Source organism: Nilaparvata lugens, chromosome 7 (assembly GCF_014356525.2).
Source record: "Nilaparvata lugens isolate BPH chromosome 7, ASM1435652v1, whole genome shotgun sequence".
Taxonomy (NCBI): Eukaryota; Metazoa; Arthropoda; class Insecta; order Hemiptera; family Delphacidae; genus Nilaparvata; species Nilaparvata lugens.
This window is the reverse complement of record NC_052510.1, coordinates 45,642,728-45,663,156: the sequence shown is the minus strand read 5'-3', so window position 1 is coordinate 45,663,156 and position 20,429 is coordinate 45,642,728. Positions and strand designations below refer to the sequence as shown.

The 20,429-nt window shown below is 32.8% G+C and overlaps 1 protein-coding gene across 3 annotated transcripts in view; it reads left to right on the top strand.

The window, feature by feature from the left end:
- The window catches only part of LOC111054281 (adenylate cyclase type 10), a 39,687-nt gene that overhangs the window by 4,067 nt on the left and 15,191 nt on the right, over positions 1–20,429 (top strand). For all 3 annotated transcript variants that reach the window (XM_039432891.1, XM_039432890.1, XM_039432889.1), the window contains exons 4-13: positions 6,878–7,087; positions 7,889–8,142; positions 9,131–9,347; positions 10,210–10,294; positions 11,190–11,330; positions 12,445–12,588; positions 13,521–13,702; positions 13,886–13,907; positions 14,287–14,370; positions 14,700–14,812. In XM_039432891.1, coding sequence (XP_039288825.1) covers positions 6,878–7,087; positions 7,889–8,142; positions 9,131–9,347; positions 10,210–10,294; positions 11,190–11,330; positions 12,445–12,588; positions 13,521–13,702; positions 13,886–13,907; positions 14,287–14,370; positions 14,700–14,812 — 1,452 coding nt within the window. The remainder of the gene's footprint in view (positions 1–6,877; positions 7,088–7,888; positions 8,143–9,130; positions 9,348–10,209; positions 10,295–11,189; positions 11,331–12,444; positions 12,589–13,520; positions 13,703–13,885; positions 13,908–14,286; positions 14,371–14,699; positions 14,813–20,429) is intronic.

Below are 20,429 nucleotides of genomic sequence, written 5' to 3'. Positions count from 1 at the left end.
ACATTTTCAAGGCCTTCCTAACAAAAATACATATTCCGGCTGAATTCATCTCACGAGGGTTATTTTCTATGAGAATCACCCGTTAGAAAAATTTAATTTCAGTATTTCCCATTGGTGGGGGGGGGGGTACGTCATAAGGATACTTCAAGGATCAAAACTTTAAACACTTATAACTTTTGATAGAATGATCAGATCTCCTCGTACTACAGCTCATTCTTCTCAGCTCGTCAAGGCGGTTCAAAATCATTTATCTTAACTGGAATTTGATGAAAAAAAAATTCCTCCTTTAGTGTATTTTAGCCCATATTTAAATTTCTATATTCAAAACTATGTATCTTGATAACCCGGAATGGTAAAAAATGGTACTTGGTCTTGATTTGAAAAACAGAATCTCCTCTTTCATGTGAGGTAAATGAATTTTGTAAAAATATAATCGTGAGGTAAGATACGTTTGTTTCAAAAAATCAAGAAATTTGCTATATTTTGCTCATTTTCACAGTCTTGACAGTTTTTCGATAATAAACAGTCATGCAAAATGGATTTAAGGCAACGTAGCTTATAGAGCATGTAATTCTCTTTCATTTGAGACCAATCGCAAGTTTCTATCATGTATCTTACTCTTTTTAGAGACTCTTGAATAGTAAACAGTGACTCTTGAACAGTAAAATCGCAGAAAAAATATGAAAATAATCATTTTTTCAATTTGTTGTAACTTTTTAACGATATTGAAATCAGAAAAACGATTTATGGGTGCGAAAAGAGTAGAAAATTCTCTACAACCTTGACTACTTTTTGGATTTTTTATCTGAAGTTTTTCACAAGATACGCAACTTTGAAAATGCCAAAAATTTGTGATACGTTAATCATTTTCACAGTCTCGCATATTCGCAGGAGCACAGTATTGTAGGTAGCCTACAATATCATAACGCATAATTTTCCTATACTTACGACACGTCTTGTAGTGTTCTCTTTCTGCTAATTACTCAACTGGGAAATGGATAATTTCACTCTCAGTCTGACAAATAAAGGGAACACCAAGATAATTTACCGTGACTTTTCCTATAGAAAATCGTTTGAGAATCTTTCTGGTGAGATTCAATGGCGTTGTTCATCAAAGTCGTGCAAAGCGTCTCTAAAAACTGACAAAGCAATATCTAAAATAATAGAAATAGATTCTGCTGCCTCACATAAACATAATCATCCCCCGCAATGTAATAATAAAACGGTTGAACATGTTGATTTATCAGTGATCATAGATGAGGATACTGATCGGGATCGCCCCCACCTAGTTACAATTGACCCGTTGTTGGCTTCATCCGGAGCAGCCTTATCTTATACACCAGTATATGATAATAAGGGTAAACGTCTACTGGATTTGAGTACGAACAACATTCACTTCACTCTCTCGATGGAAGTGTTTGCTATGAGGGAAACAATTCTGATAATGTTTGTGATAAATGTTCTATTAATGTTGGGGAGTTGAAAAGGAAAATGCAGGCATTGTCTGAGGAAAATGCTCGTTTGTTAGTGCAGTGGCATGCTGCAATAGATCGGTCCATTGTTAATGATAGGATTATTATGGAGTTGAATGATAAGACAACTATTGATTTTGGGACTCAACAGACGATAAAGAAGGATGGGAGGACTCTGTTGCTGCTGTCTTGTCAAGCTGCAGAGCGGTGAAGGCAGGTGCGGTGGGAAATATTATTAGTGATAATCTTGATAAGAAAAATGTATTTCTTAATAAGATCTCTGAACTAGCAAATGATTTGAAATTGAATGAAAAGCTATTGACAAATGTGGGAAAGAATGTTGGTTTGGCGAAATTGGCTTTGAATAGTTTCCGCAGATCATGCTCCTTGATTAATGCTGCCTGCAGAGATGTCAGTTCGCTTAGTGGGTTTGGTTTAGATAGAAGACTGCATTTGTGGGCTGATAGTCATGGTAGGGGGTTGCGTGAGCGTGTGGGCTCCTTGCTACCAAATGAGTTTTCTTGTGTTGCCCACATTCTTCCAGGGGCAAGGCTTGAAGCTTTGACTGACTGGATGTTCTCCCCAAATGAGGTCAAAAACTGCAAACAAAAAGATTGGTTCGTCAGCATTCATGCAGGGGTTAACTGAGGTGATTGAAGCATATATAGAGAGTAATTCAATTCAATTCAATTCAATTCTTTTTATTTGCCATCAATACAATTTACAATAAATTATTCAAGAAATTCATAGAAATAAAAATAAAACATAGCTTACAATCAAAACAAAAATTATAAATTAAATATATTTAAATCAAAATCTATTCATTAAGGCAACAACCCAGCAAGGAAAATCCTGTCCGCTGGGCATGAGCATCAGTTCAATATTATTATATCAAATGTTATTTTATTATTATAAATAAAAATAAATATGGCAAAATTTTAGAATCACGTAAGTAAACAAAAAAATAAGGTTGAAATAAAAAAATGTATATTATAAAATATTATCGAGAGTAAAGAAAAATGTCTCAATTATCCATTTATTTATCTGTGCCCCATGTCTATCCTCAGTTAAAAATTGCATACCATTTGGGATTAAATTAATTAATTTTGTGCTTAAATAATTTAATTGTCGACGTAATATTGTTAGGTTAGTGTGATTTATGTTGAATAAATTATGAAAATTTAACCTGTAATATAATCATATCCACTATTCCCTACCGCTATGATTTACCTGGAAGCTCACATATTAATAAAACTATAGCTGCTATAAATACACTAATAAGACGTTTAACTGATGTGTATCCGGTTCATGTACTAGAATTGTGGACTTTGGAGAGGCGGTTCCATACAAGCCACGGACTTCATCTGAATGGAATGGGTAAATTACTTATTGCTAATAAAATAAATATGATATTATAAGGGATGTTGACAGCAGATGTATCGGCCACCCCTCGTCAAGAGTGTCCTCATTTTCTTCCAAGGCAATGCAGTCAAGTGTTTCAGTCTCTCCTGGTTTAAATGATGATGGTTTGGCAGTTGGCAGTTCCTTGTACCCTGGTGTGGAGGATCATCTCAATGTATTTGAAGATCAGCATTCTCTGTCTGATGTGAGTCAGCCTTTTCTAGGGTTCGATCTGGCGAATCATGTAAGTGAGGACACTCTGCTTGAGGATGGAAGGGATTGTCTGAATGTTTCTGGAGGTCAGCAATCATTGTCTGATTCGAGTCAGCCTTTTTTAGGATTCGACCTGGCGCCCCTAAGAGTGATCTAAGTTTTGATATACATGTAAATGAGTCAAGCCCTAATTATTTAGAGTCTTCTAGAAATAATAATAAAAAAATCCGATTGAATTTATGCTCCATAAATGTGCAGTGTTTAAGAAACAAATTGAATGAACTTGAAATCTTATGTAAATCACAGAATGTTGACATATTGTGTATCATAGAGCATTGGCTGGTTGAACAAGAGTTACCATTCTACCAGAATATTGATAGGCTGGCACTTCCTGGCAGTTTCTGTAGACAGTCACCTTGGGGCGGTGTAGCTGTATATTTTAACAATAGGAATAATTTTACTATTAAACCACTTGACTTGTCAACTTACTGTGTGGAAGTTTCGGCGGAATTTGCAGGTTTTTATATTGTTGAGCTATCACTCATAGTGATATCGATGTATAGGTCTCCTAGAGGGGATGCAAACCTGTTTTTTGATAAGTTGGAGCTTTGTATATTTCTTATGCACTGTCTGTGGGTCATTATGTGTTGATTGGAACTGACCATAATTTCAATGCAATTTATTCACCAAGGGATGCCAGGGTGTTTCTGAATATTTTGCAGGGGTTTGGGCTGATAAGTTTAATAAGTGAGGCAACAAGAGGATGCTCAGCTCTTGACTCAGTTGTAACAAACTTAGATTCGGATTGTTTCACTGTGAATGTTAGCAAGGATCAAATATCAGACCACAAACATATCCTTCTGAGAGCTCGGTTGGCTTGCTATAGACAGGGTAAAACACTCAAAACTATCCAGTATCGATCATTTAATGAGAATTGTCTTCAGATTTTTTGTGCTTCACTACAGGATCGAATTGAGCCCTGGTTTAATATGATTTCAACGTTGTCAGCAAAGGAGGGGTTTACGTTTTTCTTTTGTAGTTTTAAGGAACTTTTTGATTCTTTGTTTCCTGTGAAGACTAAAAGGGTTTTCTCATCATTGGGGAGGGATACTGGTCGACTGGGGGGTGGTCCAACCCGTCCAAGTTGCGATTGGTTCACTCCAGAACTTGAATAACTGAGAGAGCTTATTCTGTTGGTAAGTGACATGTGTAAAACAAACCCTAATCTGAACATTGTATTGAAGAATCTTAGATATGGGTATCGCAATAAAATTAGGGAAACAAAATTGGAAGCAAACGCAAAACTCATTATGGAGTCTAGTAATAAAATAAAAGCTGCCTGGACCCTTATAAACAAAATAAGACCATCATCAAGAGAGACCAACAACTCATTTGCCACAGCAGATGACTTCAACAATTACTTTCTTGAGTCAGTTTAGAAGATTGTGAATGATATACCAAATGACGGTGAACCTATTCATCAGTTTGATCACATGCCTGCCATAGTTTCTGAATTCACCTGGAGTCCTGAATGTGCTCAATATGTAATTGAAGCGGTTTTAGCTTTCAGGAGTTCCAATTGTAAGGATATTTATGGCATGACCCCAAATTTGCTCAAGCAGATGATAGTTATTATTGCACCCATATTAGCATTGTGTATAAACAACTGTTTAGCTAGCGGTACTTTCCCTGAACAACTCAAAATCTCCAGAACAGTCCCAGTCTACAAGAAGGGTCCATATTGTGACACCTCAAGTTTCAGACCAATTTCTATAATTCCTGTTCTTGCTAAGATATTTGAGGCAATCATATTTGCACAACTGTATAAATACCTTGAGGAGCATGTCCTCCTGGCTCCTTCTCAGTTTGGTTTCAGGAAGGGTAAATCTACTGTCATGGCTGTGGAATCACTGTTAGAATCGATTATCAATTCTTTTGAGGAGCGGAAATCAACTTTTTCAATGCTATGTGATCTCTCACGAGCATTTGACTGTATTCCTCATACAGTTCTATTAAAGAAATTGGAGCATTATGGCTTACAGGAATGTGCAATTCGGGTGTTTGAGTCTTACCTTTCTGAGAGAAAACAGATTGTACATTGGAATGATCAGTGCTCAATTCCTCTTCTGGTAAAACGAGGTGTGCCACAGGGCTCATTGTTGGGCCCATTACTCTTTCTTGTAGCAATAAATGATTTGCACTACTATCTAGAGGGAAATGTGCTGTTCTATGCGGATGACACTTCCTTGTTCTCTGCAAATAAGACTGTCACCCAAGCTAAAGCAGATGTGATGGAGCTGTATGATAAAGCTGTTGATTGGTTCTCACTAAACAGATTGTCTCTGAATGAGGCAAAAACCCAAAGTATATTGTTCTCTCTATCTGATGTCAGTGAGTATTTGCAGCCGGTCCGATTATTGGGGTTCACTTTTGATGCCAAGTTACTCTGGGAACCTCATATAGACATGGTGTGCTCCAGTCTCAGCAGCATTGTCTATCTACTGAGAAGGCTGATATCTGAACTGCCAATTTCGGTGGTCAGACAGGCCTATTTTGCTTTTTTCATTCGAGGATGAGTTATGGTTTGAAATTGTGGGGTCATGCATCTAGCACTTCTAAAGTTCTGTTAATTCAGAAGAGAGCGGTCCGGGTGATTTCTGGGGCGTGCTATCTAGATCACTGTAAGCCCCTTCTTTCTAAAAATGGCATTCTATCCGTCATTAATGAGTTCATCTATCAATCTTTGAAGGGTATACATCAGATGCAGGATAGGCTACCAAAGAGCAATGACATTCACAGTCACTTCACAAGAAACCGTGAGAGTATATATATACCAAGATGCAGACTTGAAAAGTCCAAGTCGAGCTACCCTGTGATAGGCTACAAATTCCATAACTTGCTACCAACTCAAGTTAGATCCTTGCCAAATAAACGTTTTCTCCAAGTACTTAGATCCTGGTTGATTGTGAATCAATTTTACTCAGTAGAGGAATTCATTACTGCTGATCACGACACCCTAGTCGATTTAATATAATGCTTTTTTTTTGTCTATTGATACCCAAGTACAGGAGACTAAATTATCTGATCTAATTGTAAATTTGCTTTTAGTGATCTGTTTTATTTTATTTATTATTGTCTATTGTATGTATTGTATCTGTGCAATGTATTGTATGTTTCTTTAATGTGAATTGTGACTTGGCTATATGTAACTTCTATGTTCAACTGGCCCAATAAAAACTTGAAACACACTGTTGCTGTTATTATGCTGATTATTTCAAAATGACATACGCTCCCTTTTTCACTCTTCCTCTCACACAGGTAACTCACAGGCTTTCTGTTTCTGGCTTGTGTGTAGTCTGGCAGCACTGTACTTCATAACAGCAATACAATCTAACGTTGCAGACTATAGAAAAGTGTATTCCTACTAATCATATATACAGTATAATCTCAGCCATCTATCAGAGACTATAGTGTGTTAAAAGTTATGGAATATTTATTTGTCATATTTATTCACACAATAAAATCTTTGATTAGGAAGGAATCTAAAAGATTAAACTTGAAATTAATCTCTCAAGGTTGAGAGGTAGAGAGGACTTGAAAGTCTAACTCCCCCTAATGAAGGATATTTTCATTTTTATTTCAAACCCAAAACTGTTTCTCTCCTAAATCTTATATAAAAATAAATATAATGAAATATTTTATTAGATAGTCAATAGTTTAGAGTACATTCCTGTGTATATAGAACAATTGAAATTTTTCAAAAATATCGTTAAATATTATTCATTTTCCAGATATTCGAGCTAGCCAGTGACACGCACATCTCCAGTGTTGCTAATAAAATAGAGAGTCTGTACAAGGACACCGACTTGGAAATGTTTGTGAGTCTGTTGAACCCTGTCTTCAATTTGGATCTGCCCAGCAGGCTTCCTAAAAATCATGAATTCACTGAACTGGATTTGGCCGCGATGCAGAAGAGATTGTTGGCCAGGCTTGTTGAATTGGTAAGGTTTTCACTAATAAATCTCAAGTCTTCTAAGATATTTTTAGATTACATTATTATCATACAGTTACCACTTGTTGAAGAAATTATTGAGGAAATTTTACAAAAAACAGATTAGCTGGAATTCAGTGAGTTGGGTATCAAGTTTATAAGAGAAAATTGTTCATATAATTTATATTAACGATTTTTTCGAAATAATTTCTCGGTCGGTGGTGTAGATAATATCTTGATTAAGAATAAATATTTTTCCCAAAGTATTCACATAGCACATATTACAATGCAATGTAAATCTTGAGATGATTAGTTACACTCGGAGAAATCATGTGTCTAAATTTGTATTTGTCCTAATCTCACTAATAGAGTGTAGGGTAGATTTATGTCAAAAACTCAATACAAATTTAGATTCACGTAAAAGGTACTTCAAATAATAACACTACCAATAAAAAGAAATAATTAATTTTCATGTTGATCTCAAAATATAAAGAAAAAGAAATCCCACGATGAGAATCCACAATTAGAAAACGATGGAAGAAGAATAAAGAGCCTTATCAACTAAAGTGGTACAAATTAATACAAAAATGTGTAGATCCTTTGTTATAATTCTTGAAAACCTTTCAAAAGATTATACTCCAAAGTTGTGATTCCATTAAATAGGCATAATTTATTGTTATTTGTACTCCAAAGTTGTGATTCCATTAAATAGGCATAATTTATTGTTATTTGTATCCAACTATATTGTAATTCTCTACCATTAATTTTCAATTTAAATAATTTTTATAATGTTGGTTTTTGAATTCCACAGACAGCTATAAATCTGGCCATATTCATAGACAACATGGATTACTGTGATCCGAAAACAGTAGAAATGATTCAGTCGTTCCTGACGAAAGGCAATTGTCTGGTTGTGATGTCTTGCAACCGCGCTCGCTCCGTAAAGGTGACGCGCTGGTTTCCCAACTGCGCATGCGTAGAACTGGAGAACCTAGAGGAATCTCTATTGCCAGCTCTTGCCTGTCAAATACTCAATGTGCGAGCTATACCGAGAACCGTTCACCTGTTAGTAATGTCTCAATTTTTAGACAATGATAATCATTCCTATATATCTATCAATAACTTCTATATAAACTTATATCAAATTCGGAAAGGGAACAGCTTTGGGCAAGGGCAGTTTGTCTTTTTCTAATCATGTATATATGGTTTGTTTATGTTCAAGTTCATGAATAGTAACATAAACACATAATCAGAGAATGATTCAGTCAAGTTAAAACAGCAATGGAAAGCTCAAATTTTTCAAGGTATGATCACATTGGATGCAAGTATGTGCAATTCACGCTAGATCATTCATGACCAAGCGCATCATCCGGATAGAGCATAGGAACACTCACTGAACGCGTGAATTGGCTGGTGGCGTCCTGTGTGAGCCGCCAGTGGCATGTCACAACGTGTTTCTATGGCTCATCTGCTGTTTCTCATCTGCGCACTTGGTCATGCATGGTCTAGTGTACACCTACACTTATCCAAAGTACCCTAATATTTTCTTATCAAGAACAATATTTTTCCCAAGATGTTTGTCATAATTCAATTTTATCAGACTTAAATTTCTTCTTATTAAATCACGAAACATTGCACCAAAGCTTATATTTTGCCCAATGATAAAATATAAAATATAATATATCAGATCTTTATTATAGTATGTTCTGAAATAATTTTATAAGCTTCTTTATCATCATCAATCATCAATCATCAATCAATGAACTTCTGTATTCTACCTAGTAGTATTTTTACTATATTATGCAACTTATTTTCATATTACAACTTAATTGCCGGTCAGGATAGCCGAGACGACTAAGGCGTTACACCCACAGTCTGTTAGCGCTACCTGGTAGTGTGTTCGAATCCCGCTGGTAGGCATGGACGTTTGATCATCTCATCAAATCATCCTCTTACTTTCTATTAACCACGCACAAGCAAAAAATATTATGTAGGCATTATCCGAGGAGTTGATAAATGAGTAAATAATAGTAGTGCAATGTTGTCATTGCAGACTGATCTGCAAGCACGCCGAAGCGAGCCCTGGCTGGTGTCAGCGCTACCTGCAGAGCCTCATCGATTCGAAGGCCATTCAGGTGGTGAAGATGCAGCGCAAGGACCTCGACAAATTGGACAATATGATTGTACCCGACTACAATCTCCTGATCAGGCGCCTCATTGGCCAGGAAGTCACCACCAAGCGCGTCATCTCTGTTCAGCTTCCTTCTCTTGTCAGTAAATTATAATAATTTACAATACTCTAGTTCTTTCAAGTTAGTTATGAAAACGGCTTTCCATTGTATGTGGGTGTATTTTATGTTTGAATAAGCTATTCACAGACAGTACTATTATATAAATGTAGTCTAATGAAAAATTTCAACAATAGATACTATAAATGTAGTTTTGGGTACATCATATGGGACAAAAGAACTTTTTCTTGCCCTAGCATTTCCGCCCCAGGAAACAAAAGTGCAAGTTTTTCTCCTAAATATACTGCAGAATAGAGCTACTATAACTACTATAGAGTAGAGCAGAAAACGTTATTCATCACTATAAATATATACATGTACCATGTAATGTAATATATTTCAACTATTTTTTGATTTTATATTTCAACTTATTTGAATTTGAATGTCAATGTTATGACAAGTTTAGCAATCACTCCCTGTTTATTCCAATACAAAAATGAGCAAAATCTCGATGGCGAGTCTCAAGTCATGTCTTTAGTTGGTTTATACCTATACAAGGTCTATAGTAAGGTCCACGTTATAATGAAAGATAGGAGAACAGCGTTGCCGATTCTCTGCATTCTATAGAAGATAGATGATACAGTAATATAAAATGTTCATTCTTGTTGTATATATGAATGAATAATGCATTTATTGCCAAATAAAAGATATATTTTCACAAATAAAAATAATCATTAAAAATACAATACAGCCTACTACAAAAAATATAATAGGCCTACTAAAAAAATGTGGTAGGATCTATTGCTCCTTGGAAATCCTCTTCAATTTTGTTGCATCCAACTTTTCGGTTTTTTGACACCTATTAATGGTTTCTTTTGATGTGGCGTTTATTCCATGAAACCAGCAAGAGACGTTCGACTCGGAAGTTGATGTTTGCATTTTGGAAAGTTCTGACGCTATTGACGAAACTGTACCTGCATCAATTGAAGGTAACTTATAGAGATCGATTCTTCTCAACAGCATTTTACTTATTTAAAAATACTTTTAATATTTTCTCAAGCTATCCAAAATGAATTTGAAATATATAGAGGACACTATTGTTTTAAATTGTTTCAAGTCAATATAAATGACGTTTTTATAGCCTGTATTTCATTACATGTAATTCTCATTTATTAAATGAAATTCTCATTCTAACAGGCATACCTTGAATCATATCTGATTTCTTTATCCATAGACAAGTCACAGACTTACCACTCACGTTATATTAATAGCATATTGATAAATTGATTATTGATGAAATCGACTGCTTACAATGGAGCACTCCTACATTTTGTCTCATTAAACGTAAATTTATTCATTTTCCAATTAGTAAAAGACTAGACTATCAAAGATTCGCTAAATCAACATAATTATACTTTATTCTCTCTCTCTAATAATAAAACTTTTCAAAAAAATAACATGCATAATCACATGAGAACTTTTTAGCGCAATTATTTCCAATTACATCCCTTACTATTAAGTCATGACTGGCAAATAGTAGTCTTGAAAACGACATTAAAAGTCGAAACAAGCAGTGAGAAATAAAATAAAGTTGAAAAAGGGCACTTTGATTTTCAATTTTTATGTAAATTCGAGTAGCCCTTACCAAAAAAGTTAATATTTCATTCTATGTATAGCCTAATAGTCTTATATTATTACTTCTATTATTATTTAGTCACAGTTTTTCAAAGTTTCTATTATTATTCACAGTTTTTCAAAGTCTGTCTCTATTTTTACAATGTTATTAATAGTAGTTTTTTACTATTTTCATTTACATCCCTTATCATTATGTCAAGACTAACAATTATAGTAGTCTATACTCTGAACAGTACTTTTCAATTGCAGCTATCATAATGTCAGCGTTCGATTCTCTTCAACCATTCGAGCAGCTGCTTCTCAAATGTGCTGCAGTCATTGGAGACATTTTCCCGAGGGATTTTCTTGTCGCTATGCTACAGAACAAGAGCAAAAATATGGTGGCTGTTGGTGAGTACATTCTCAATTCATCAATAATGAAGTATTTATGTTGGTGACGACGTTTTGATGACGAAGTATTTTAGTGACAACGTTTCAACCATCCTGTTGTTGAAACTGAGACTGTGTTCAGTCTGAATGACCAGGTCTATACGTCGTCAATGCTAAAAAGTAAGTGTTTCTGAAGAAAAAGTCAGTGAAAAGGAATGGATCGACAACACTGTTCTAAATGTACGAGTATCTCGTATTTCTCATCCACAATTCTTAGAGCTATATGCATCATGCACGTTTAACGCTAATCTACTATTAGGCCCACATGAACGAATGGGCTAGTTTATTATAATGTGTTTCATTCCGGGTTTAAACCTACAGGTGATCTATCTCCGTTCAGACCAAGGTAGTGAATAAGAGCCTAAGTCAGCGATATTTCGCCAATTTCATTCAAGAAGTGTCACCCACAATATTTTTCAGATATATATAGAACATATAAATAAGTCACGGTATATTCTTGCGAAATTTGTCTTTGGACACTCTCTATGTCAGTATGGATTTTTTGACTATATGATATTTTCCTTCAACGTTTGTATTTATATGTTGTATATAAGTAACGGTAAATGTATGTATATCTTGTATTATATTGCAAAAACAATATTTGCCAGTTCCATTTGTCTCAAATCAAAATCATTTTTTTCCTCTCTGTTACAATACAAAATACTAAGTGCCGGTTGCACAACAGCCGGTTAAATTTTAACTTTGATTTATCCCACGAGAACCAATCAGAGAAGCCGTCTTTTCAAAAACGCCTTCTCTTATTGGTCCTTGTAAAATTAATCACGGTTGAAATTTAACCGGCTGTTGTGCAACCGGCACTAAATAATATAAATAATGTAGGCCCACTGCAGTATAATACAAAATCTTTCACCTATTTAAATGTGTTTCCTGCCTTTTACAACACCCTATTCCCTCATTGTAACTCAGTCACATTTTAGTTCACATTAGACCGAGTTTTTGGGACTCTACTGTTACATTAGGTTAATCATCAATCATCTTTCATTCCTCCATAGTGAATAATTAAATTTAATTAATGAAAAATACAATTCTCTCATAAATTATCAATTTATTGCAGCTACAAAAAGACTTTTCGAGATGCACATACTCTGCTGCTATAATGAAATGCAACGCGAAAAGTCGCAATCAATTGACTCTCGGATAAACGAGACGGGTTTGACTGTTGATCCAGTGTGTTCATGTCCCTATATAGAAAGCAATCGTGAGTATTTATCATCAAATGACAATTATAATATAATTCCATTAGAATTCAAGTTATATGATACCATGATACCATCTCTGACTAACACTGAATATAATATCAGGTTAGATATTCAAAAGTGCAGCTAGTATCATTGTATTTTTTTGGTATTGTTATATATGCTATCAAGCAAACACACATTCAATTAAATTTATTCACAGCACACAAAAAATACTATGAGATAAAACAATACAAGAATTAAAATAATAGTTACATTTAATATAAAACAATAAAATCAAGGAAAAAAGTAGAAAAATACCTTGTCAACTATGTTTTTCCATGTAATAGGCATGTAAGGTTTGAGTGAAAAGATGTGAAAGGAAAGTGAAGAAGGTACATTGAATAATAAATTATTATACTTTGTACAAAAATATAAGAATAAGCGAAAACGTATCTCTAGAGGAAAATACTCCTGTATTTCTTATTGATTGCATTTGATCAATCCGTACGCTGCAGACTATCGAGAGTGGGTTTTCAAATTTTAAAATACAGTATTATATTAAGTACTAATAAAAAATTGATTAAAATGAACTCTTGCAAAATTATTCTAACAACAAAAATGTTTTTCACTAAATTTATAATATTACAATGATCTGAATTTCAAACATCTTAAACTAAAGTAATGAAAATGCATAACCCAATTATTTTTGTCGCAGCTTCTTTTCTCAAGCAGGTCACTCCCGTATATAGGATGGGCACGTTGAACGGTCGGTCCCGACTAAAGTATGACAGTCGTAACGCCCATAGACGGCTTGAATGATGTATTCAGGCGAAGTGGGACCTTCCCACCAATAAAAGTCAAACGAATTTACTTTTTCGCAATCAAATTCCTTACGTATTTTTAATAAAATCATTTTATAAGCTTTTCCATTTATTTTTGTGTTGCTTTTCAGATGATCTTTTGAGAGAAAAAGACGAACTGAAATTACCTACCTTTGCATTTTGTCAAGAAATAGCCTTCACGTTGCCTATGTTCAGGCATAAAACGTATGATCTTCTACCCCTAAATCAAAGGCAAATGTTTCATACAAGAGCTGCTAAATATCTTGAAAGTCTTCTGAAATCTGGATCAGTGGTATGATCAATCGTATTCTTTATAATTAGTAGCAAATTTATCAAGCAGTCATATTTCAAAATGTTTTTTGTAAGGTACACGAATCAGTAAACTTATTTATAAAAATTGAGATGATATTTTTGATAATTATATTTTTAAATGTGACTTTTTTATCAACATTTAGAAAATATATTTCTTTTTCAGGTAGACGATATTGGACAGTCAGGTACGTATGGTGGTGATTGAAATAATGATGATTATTGTATTTATTATGTAATTTATAGAGTTTACAATATATTTTGGCTTATACACTAATATAAATCAACTGATAATATAGCTAACTTTTTCAGTAATTTACAAAGTATGAACTGGAGAATTCATTGTTTCTTTCTGAATCAAAAGGGAGTAGATGTACAATTTCATTCTATTGGTTTAATTTCTCGATTGAAGTTATTCATAGGAGACCAGCACGTTATCTACTCTCAATAATTCATTCAAGACTACGTCACTGGAGGAGTATAGGTAATCAAAATCATGTAATCCTAACTCATTACTATTGAATTATTAAAGTTAACTTCAATTTTCACAAATTTTCTTTTTTCCAGACTTCAAATTTGTTGACATTTGTACAGCATTCACGTACCGCCCTTTGATTTACGACCAGCTCATAAGACACACTCATAACGGAGGTAGGTTCTCTTGCTCTAATTAGAATTTCAGAGATTTCACCAATTGAAATCTTTATACAAGTAGTAAACTGGACTCTCGAGTTCTTCTCAAGATTGAAATTATTTATTAATTCTGCTTTTACTATTACTATCTCTATTTCAATAAATTAATTTAATTGCATATTTTGTTTCAAACATAACTTCCATTCATCATTTTACTTTCATTTCCGTAATTTATCAGTAGATGTTGAATAATTCACTATTGAAATAATACACTCAAAATTATTGATAGCGATTCCAATTCATAGAATTTCCAGAGTTTTTAAAAATATGTTATTGTTGCATTCCAGTCCTTCCCGTGAAAGAGGTCCATTGCATGATTGAATATGCGCAATATTCTATACTGAGGAATAGCCCTAGGAGAGCACTCACTCATCTAGAAAAAGTCATAGATTTGGTTCAAGTGAGTATTCTACATTATTGATATAATAAAAATAATAATAATAATTTATCAATTATTAATAATTATATTATTATATAATTGATATGAATTTGGTGTATTGAAATGTACTGTACTCGAATAAGAATACAGATTAGCCTTCTACATATTCTACATCATAGATATGGATATATTTTGACATCAAAACCCATTCAATTTTTGAAATATTATTTTGTGAATTGGAAATCTGGTCGCGGATTTAATTATTAAACGTAATTGATAAAGCGAGAAGATCTCCAATGAATAAAGATGAAACGTGTGTTTTATCACGTTTCGTGAAGGCAATATTATGGTTTTTAGCTCCATGCTATACAAACAAGAGTGAGTCGACTTTTGGTCTGTGAATCAAGGCTGCATTTTTTTCACATAAATAGATTTTGAATTTTTCTTTCGAGGCCCGTATTCTTTGAACCGTTTGTGAAGTTAGTTGTTGAGTTAAGGCATTGGTTACCTGAAGGATTCTGTCTTGAGAATTCAATTATTATAGGCTGTCACAGTTCGGGCAGTTTAAACCTACATAATTGTGTTTTCAGGATTTGAGTCTTGTAGGGAAAGCTGGTGTTTTGATTCATCAGCTGGCAGACTTTTTTTATATATTTTTTTATTTAAAATCGGGAGTGGTTTAACTGGACCTTGAGGATCAGGCCATGGGACAATTTTCAAGGTAAAGTAAGAATATCCATCATTTTTTTCAGACCTATAATTTTAAATTATAATTTTTTTATCAAAAACCCTGAACAAACAAAACTATTACATTTTTCTTCCTTTTTTCCCGCCATTTGATTACAATTTTATCGAAATGTACTGAACTCAGATGAGAATGCAGAGTAAGATACTACCCATTATTGGTTACTATGGATATCCTAAGAGATGTACAAAGTACGGTAATATCTATTAAATATTAAATATCATAAAAGTTTCTATAAATATTTCATTTTCTCTAATTAAGATATTAGTTTTTCACAAGCGAAGCTCAGCAATAGCAAGAACCCTGCATAATTCTCCAAACAATCTTTGAGAAACTCTTATGGTTGACACAGCCATTCAAATTCCGTCTGGACTGAGAATCTCAACTTTATAGCCACATTCATTTTACATTTAATGTGTACAAAAACTATACCACATTAATGTATGTATAACTATATACCACAGCTTTTTATTAAGCCACATTTTTATTATTTACAGACAAACAATGAAATTCGAGAAACTGTAAACTCTGATATGCTTATATTCAAGGCGAAAACTTTAGCAGGTACGTAGGCCTACTTCAGCAGACATGATATTCATTGCATACTTATTTACTTTTCCATTCAAAACTCTGTATTGAGTAACCTTATTTTTTCTCTCCAATCTTTTTAATGGTGTGTTTTTTGAAAAAGTACAATGAAGAATAATATATTTTGAGATATTGATAGCTCAAAATGTCGGTTAAAATTTAAAATCAAGGTTCAGATAGAACCTTTCAAGTTGATGAAGAATAAGCTTATATATTATAATGAGATTCAAATTAATTCATTCTTACAGCCGAAGCACATGTGCAGTTGGATAATTCGTTTGTGGCCAAGATTGATATAATAAAAATAATAATAATAATATATCAATTATTAATAATTATATTATTATATAATTGATATGAATTTGGTGTATTGAAATGTACTGTACTCGAATAAGAATACAGATTAGCCTTCTACATATTCTACATCATAGATATGGATATATTGTGACATCAAAACCCATTCAATTTTTGAAATATTATTTTGTGAATTGGAAATCTGGTCGCGGATTTAATTATTAAACGTAATTGATAAAGCGAGAAGATCTCCAATGTATAAAGATGAAACGTGTGTTTTATCACGTTTCGTGAAGGCAATATTATGGGGTTTAGCTCCATGCTATACAAACAATAGTGTTGGTCTGTGAATCAAGGCTGCATTTTTCTTCACATAAATAGATTTTGAATTTTTCTTTCGAGGCCCGTATTCTTTGAACCGTTTGTGAAGTTAGTTGTTGAGTTAAGGCATTGGTTACCTGAAAGGATTCTGTCTTGAGAATTCAATTATTATAGGCTGTCACAGTTCGGGCAGTTTAAACCTACATAATTGTGTTTTCAGGATTTGAGTCTTGTAGGGAAAGCTGGTGTTTTGATTCATCAGCTGGCAGATGTTTTTTTATATATTTTTTTATTTAAAATCGGGAGTGGTTACCACTCCCGATTTTAAATAAAAAAATATATAAAAAAACATCTGCCAGCTGATGAATCAAAACACCAGCTTTCCCTACAAGACTCAAATCCTGAAAACACAATTATGTAGGTTTAAACTGCCCGAACTGTGACAGCCTATAATAATTGAATTCTCAAGACAGAATCCTTTCAGGTAACCAATGCCTTAACTCAACAACTAACTTCACAAACGGTTCAAAGAATACGGGCCTCGAAAGAAAAATTCAAAATCTATTTATGTGAAGAAAAATGCAGCCTTGATTCACAGACCAACACTATTGTTTGTATAGCATGGAGCTAAACCCCATAATATTGCCTTCACGAAACGTGATAAAACACACGTTTCATCTTTATACATTGGAGATCTTCTCGCTTTATCAATTACGTTTAATAATTAAATCCGCGACCAGATTTCCAATTCACAAAATAATATTTCAAAAATTGAATGGGTTTTGATGTCACAATATATCCATATCTATGATGTAGAATATGTAGAAGGCTAATCTGTATTCTTATTCGAGTACAGTACATTTCAATACACCAAATTCATATCAATTATATAATAATATAATTATTAATAATTGATATATTATTATTATTATTTTTATTATATCAATAATGTAGAATACTCACTTGAACCAAATCTATGACTTTTTCTAGGTGAGTGAGTGCTCTCCTAGGGCTATTCCTCAGTATAGAATATTGCGCATATTCAATCATGCAATGGACCTCTTTCACGGGAAGGACTGGAATGCAACAATAACATATTTTACAAAACTCTGGAAATTCTATGAATTGGAATCACTATCAATAATTTTGAGTGTATTATTTCAATAGTGAATTATTCAATTTATCTCTTTTCTGTATAGGGCTTCTTGTAATATAAATATAAAGAAAATAAAAAATCTCAGTACCCTTTTTTGAAATATTTTATCACAATATGTTTCGGACATTTATGCCATTTTCAAGTGATATCAATCACATGTTGTGATAAAATATTTCAAAAAAGGATACTGAGATTTTTTATTTTCTTCATATTGAATAATTAATTATTCAATATCTACTGATAAATTACGGAAATGAAAGTAAAATGATGAATGGAAGTTATGTTTGAAACAAAATATGCAATCAAATTAATTTATTGAAATAGAGATAGTAATAGTATGAGCAGAAATTCTGCTCATACTATTACTATCTCTATTTCAATAAATTAATTTGATTGCATATTTTGTTTCAAACATAACTTCCATTCATCATTTTACTTTCATTTCCGTAATTTATCAGTAGATATTGAATAATTAATTATTCAATATGAAGAAAATAAAAAATCTCAGTATCCTTTTTTGAAATATTTTATCACAACATGTGATTGATATCACTTGAAAATGGCATAAATGTCCGAAACATATTGTGATAAAATATTTCAAAAAAGGGTACTGAGATTTTTTATTTTCTTTATATTTATATTACAAGAAGCCCTATACAGAAAAGAGATAAATTGAATAATTCACTATTGAAATAATACACTCAAAATTATTGATAGTGATTCCAATTCATAGAATTTCCAGAGTTTTGTAAAATATGTTATTGTTGCATTCCAGTCCTTCCCGTGAAAGAGGTCCATTGCATGATTGAATATGCGCAATATTCTATACTGAGGAATAGCCCTAGGAGAGCACTCACTCACCTAGAAAAAGTCATAGATTTGGTTCAAGTGAGTATTCTACATTATTGATATAATAAAAATAATAATAATAATATATCAATTATTAATAATTATATTATTATATAATTGATATGAATTTGGTGTATTGAAATGTACTGTACTCGAATAAGAATACAGATTAGCCTTCTACATATTCTACATCATAGATATGGATATATTGTGACATCAAAACCCATTCAATTTTTGAAATTTCACCAATTGAATGAAATCTTTATATAGCAAGTAGTAAACTGGACTCGAGTTCTTCTCAATATTGAAATTATTTATTAATTCTGCTCATACTATTACTATCTCTATTTCAATAAATTAATTTGATTGCATATTTTGTTTCAAACATAACTTCCATTCATCATTTTACTTTCATTTCCGTAATTTATCAGTAGATATTGAATAATTAATTATTCAATATGAAGAAAATAAAAAATCTCAGTATCCTTTTTTGAAATATTTTATCACAACATGTGATTGATATCACTTGAAAATGGCATAAATGTCCGAAACATATTGTGATAAAATATTTCAAAAAAGGGTACTGAGATTTTTTATTTTCTTTATATTTATATTACAAGAAGCCCTATACAGAAAAGAGATAAATTGAATAATTCACTATTGAAATAATACACTCAAAATTATTGATAGTGATTCCAATTCATAGAATTTCCAGAGTTTTGTAAAATATGTTATTGTTGCATTCCAGTCCTTCCCGTGAAAGAGGTCCATTGCATGATTGAATATGCGCAATATTCTATACTGAGGAATAGCCCTAGGAGAGCACTCACTCACCTAGAAAAAGTCATAGATTTGGTTCAAGTGAGTATTCTACATTATTGATATAATAAAAATAATAATAATAATATATCAATTATTAATAATTATATTATTATATAATTGATATGAATTTGGTGTATTGAAATGTACTGTACTCGAATAAGAATACAGATTAGCCTTCTACATATTCTACATCATAGATATGGATATATTGTGACATCAAAACCCATTCAATTTTTGAAATATTATTTTGTGAATTGGAAATCTGGTCGCGGATTTAATTATTAAACGTAATTGATAAAGCGAGAAGATCTCCAATGTATAAAGATGAAACGTGTGTTTTATCACGTTTCGTGAAGGCAATATTATGGGGTTTAGCTCCATGCTATACAAACAATAGTGTTGGTCTGTGAATCAAGGCTGCATTTTTCTTCACATAAATAGATTTTGAATTTTTCTTTCGAGGCCCGTATTCTTTGAACCGTTTGTGAAGTTAGTTGTTGAGTTAAGGCATTGGTTACCTGAAAGGATTCTGTCTTGAGAATTCAATTATTATAGGCTGTCACAGTTCGGGCAGTTTAAACCTACATAATTGTGTTTTCAGGATTTGAGTCTTGTAGGGAAAGCTGGTGTTTTGATTCATCAGCTGGCAGATGTTTTTTATATATTTTTTTATTTAAAATCGGGAGTGGTTTAACTGGACCTTGAGGATCAGGCCAAGGGACAATTTTCAAGGTAAAGTAAGAATATCCATCATTTTTTTCAGACCTATAATTTTAAATTATAATTTTTTTATCAAAAACCCTGAATGACCAAAACTATTACATTTTTCTTTCTTTTTTCCCGCCATTTGATTACAATTTTAT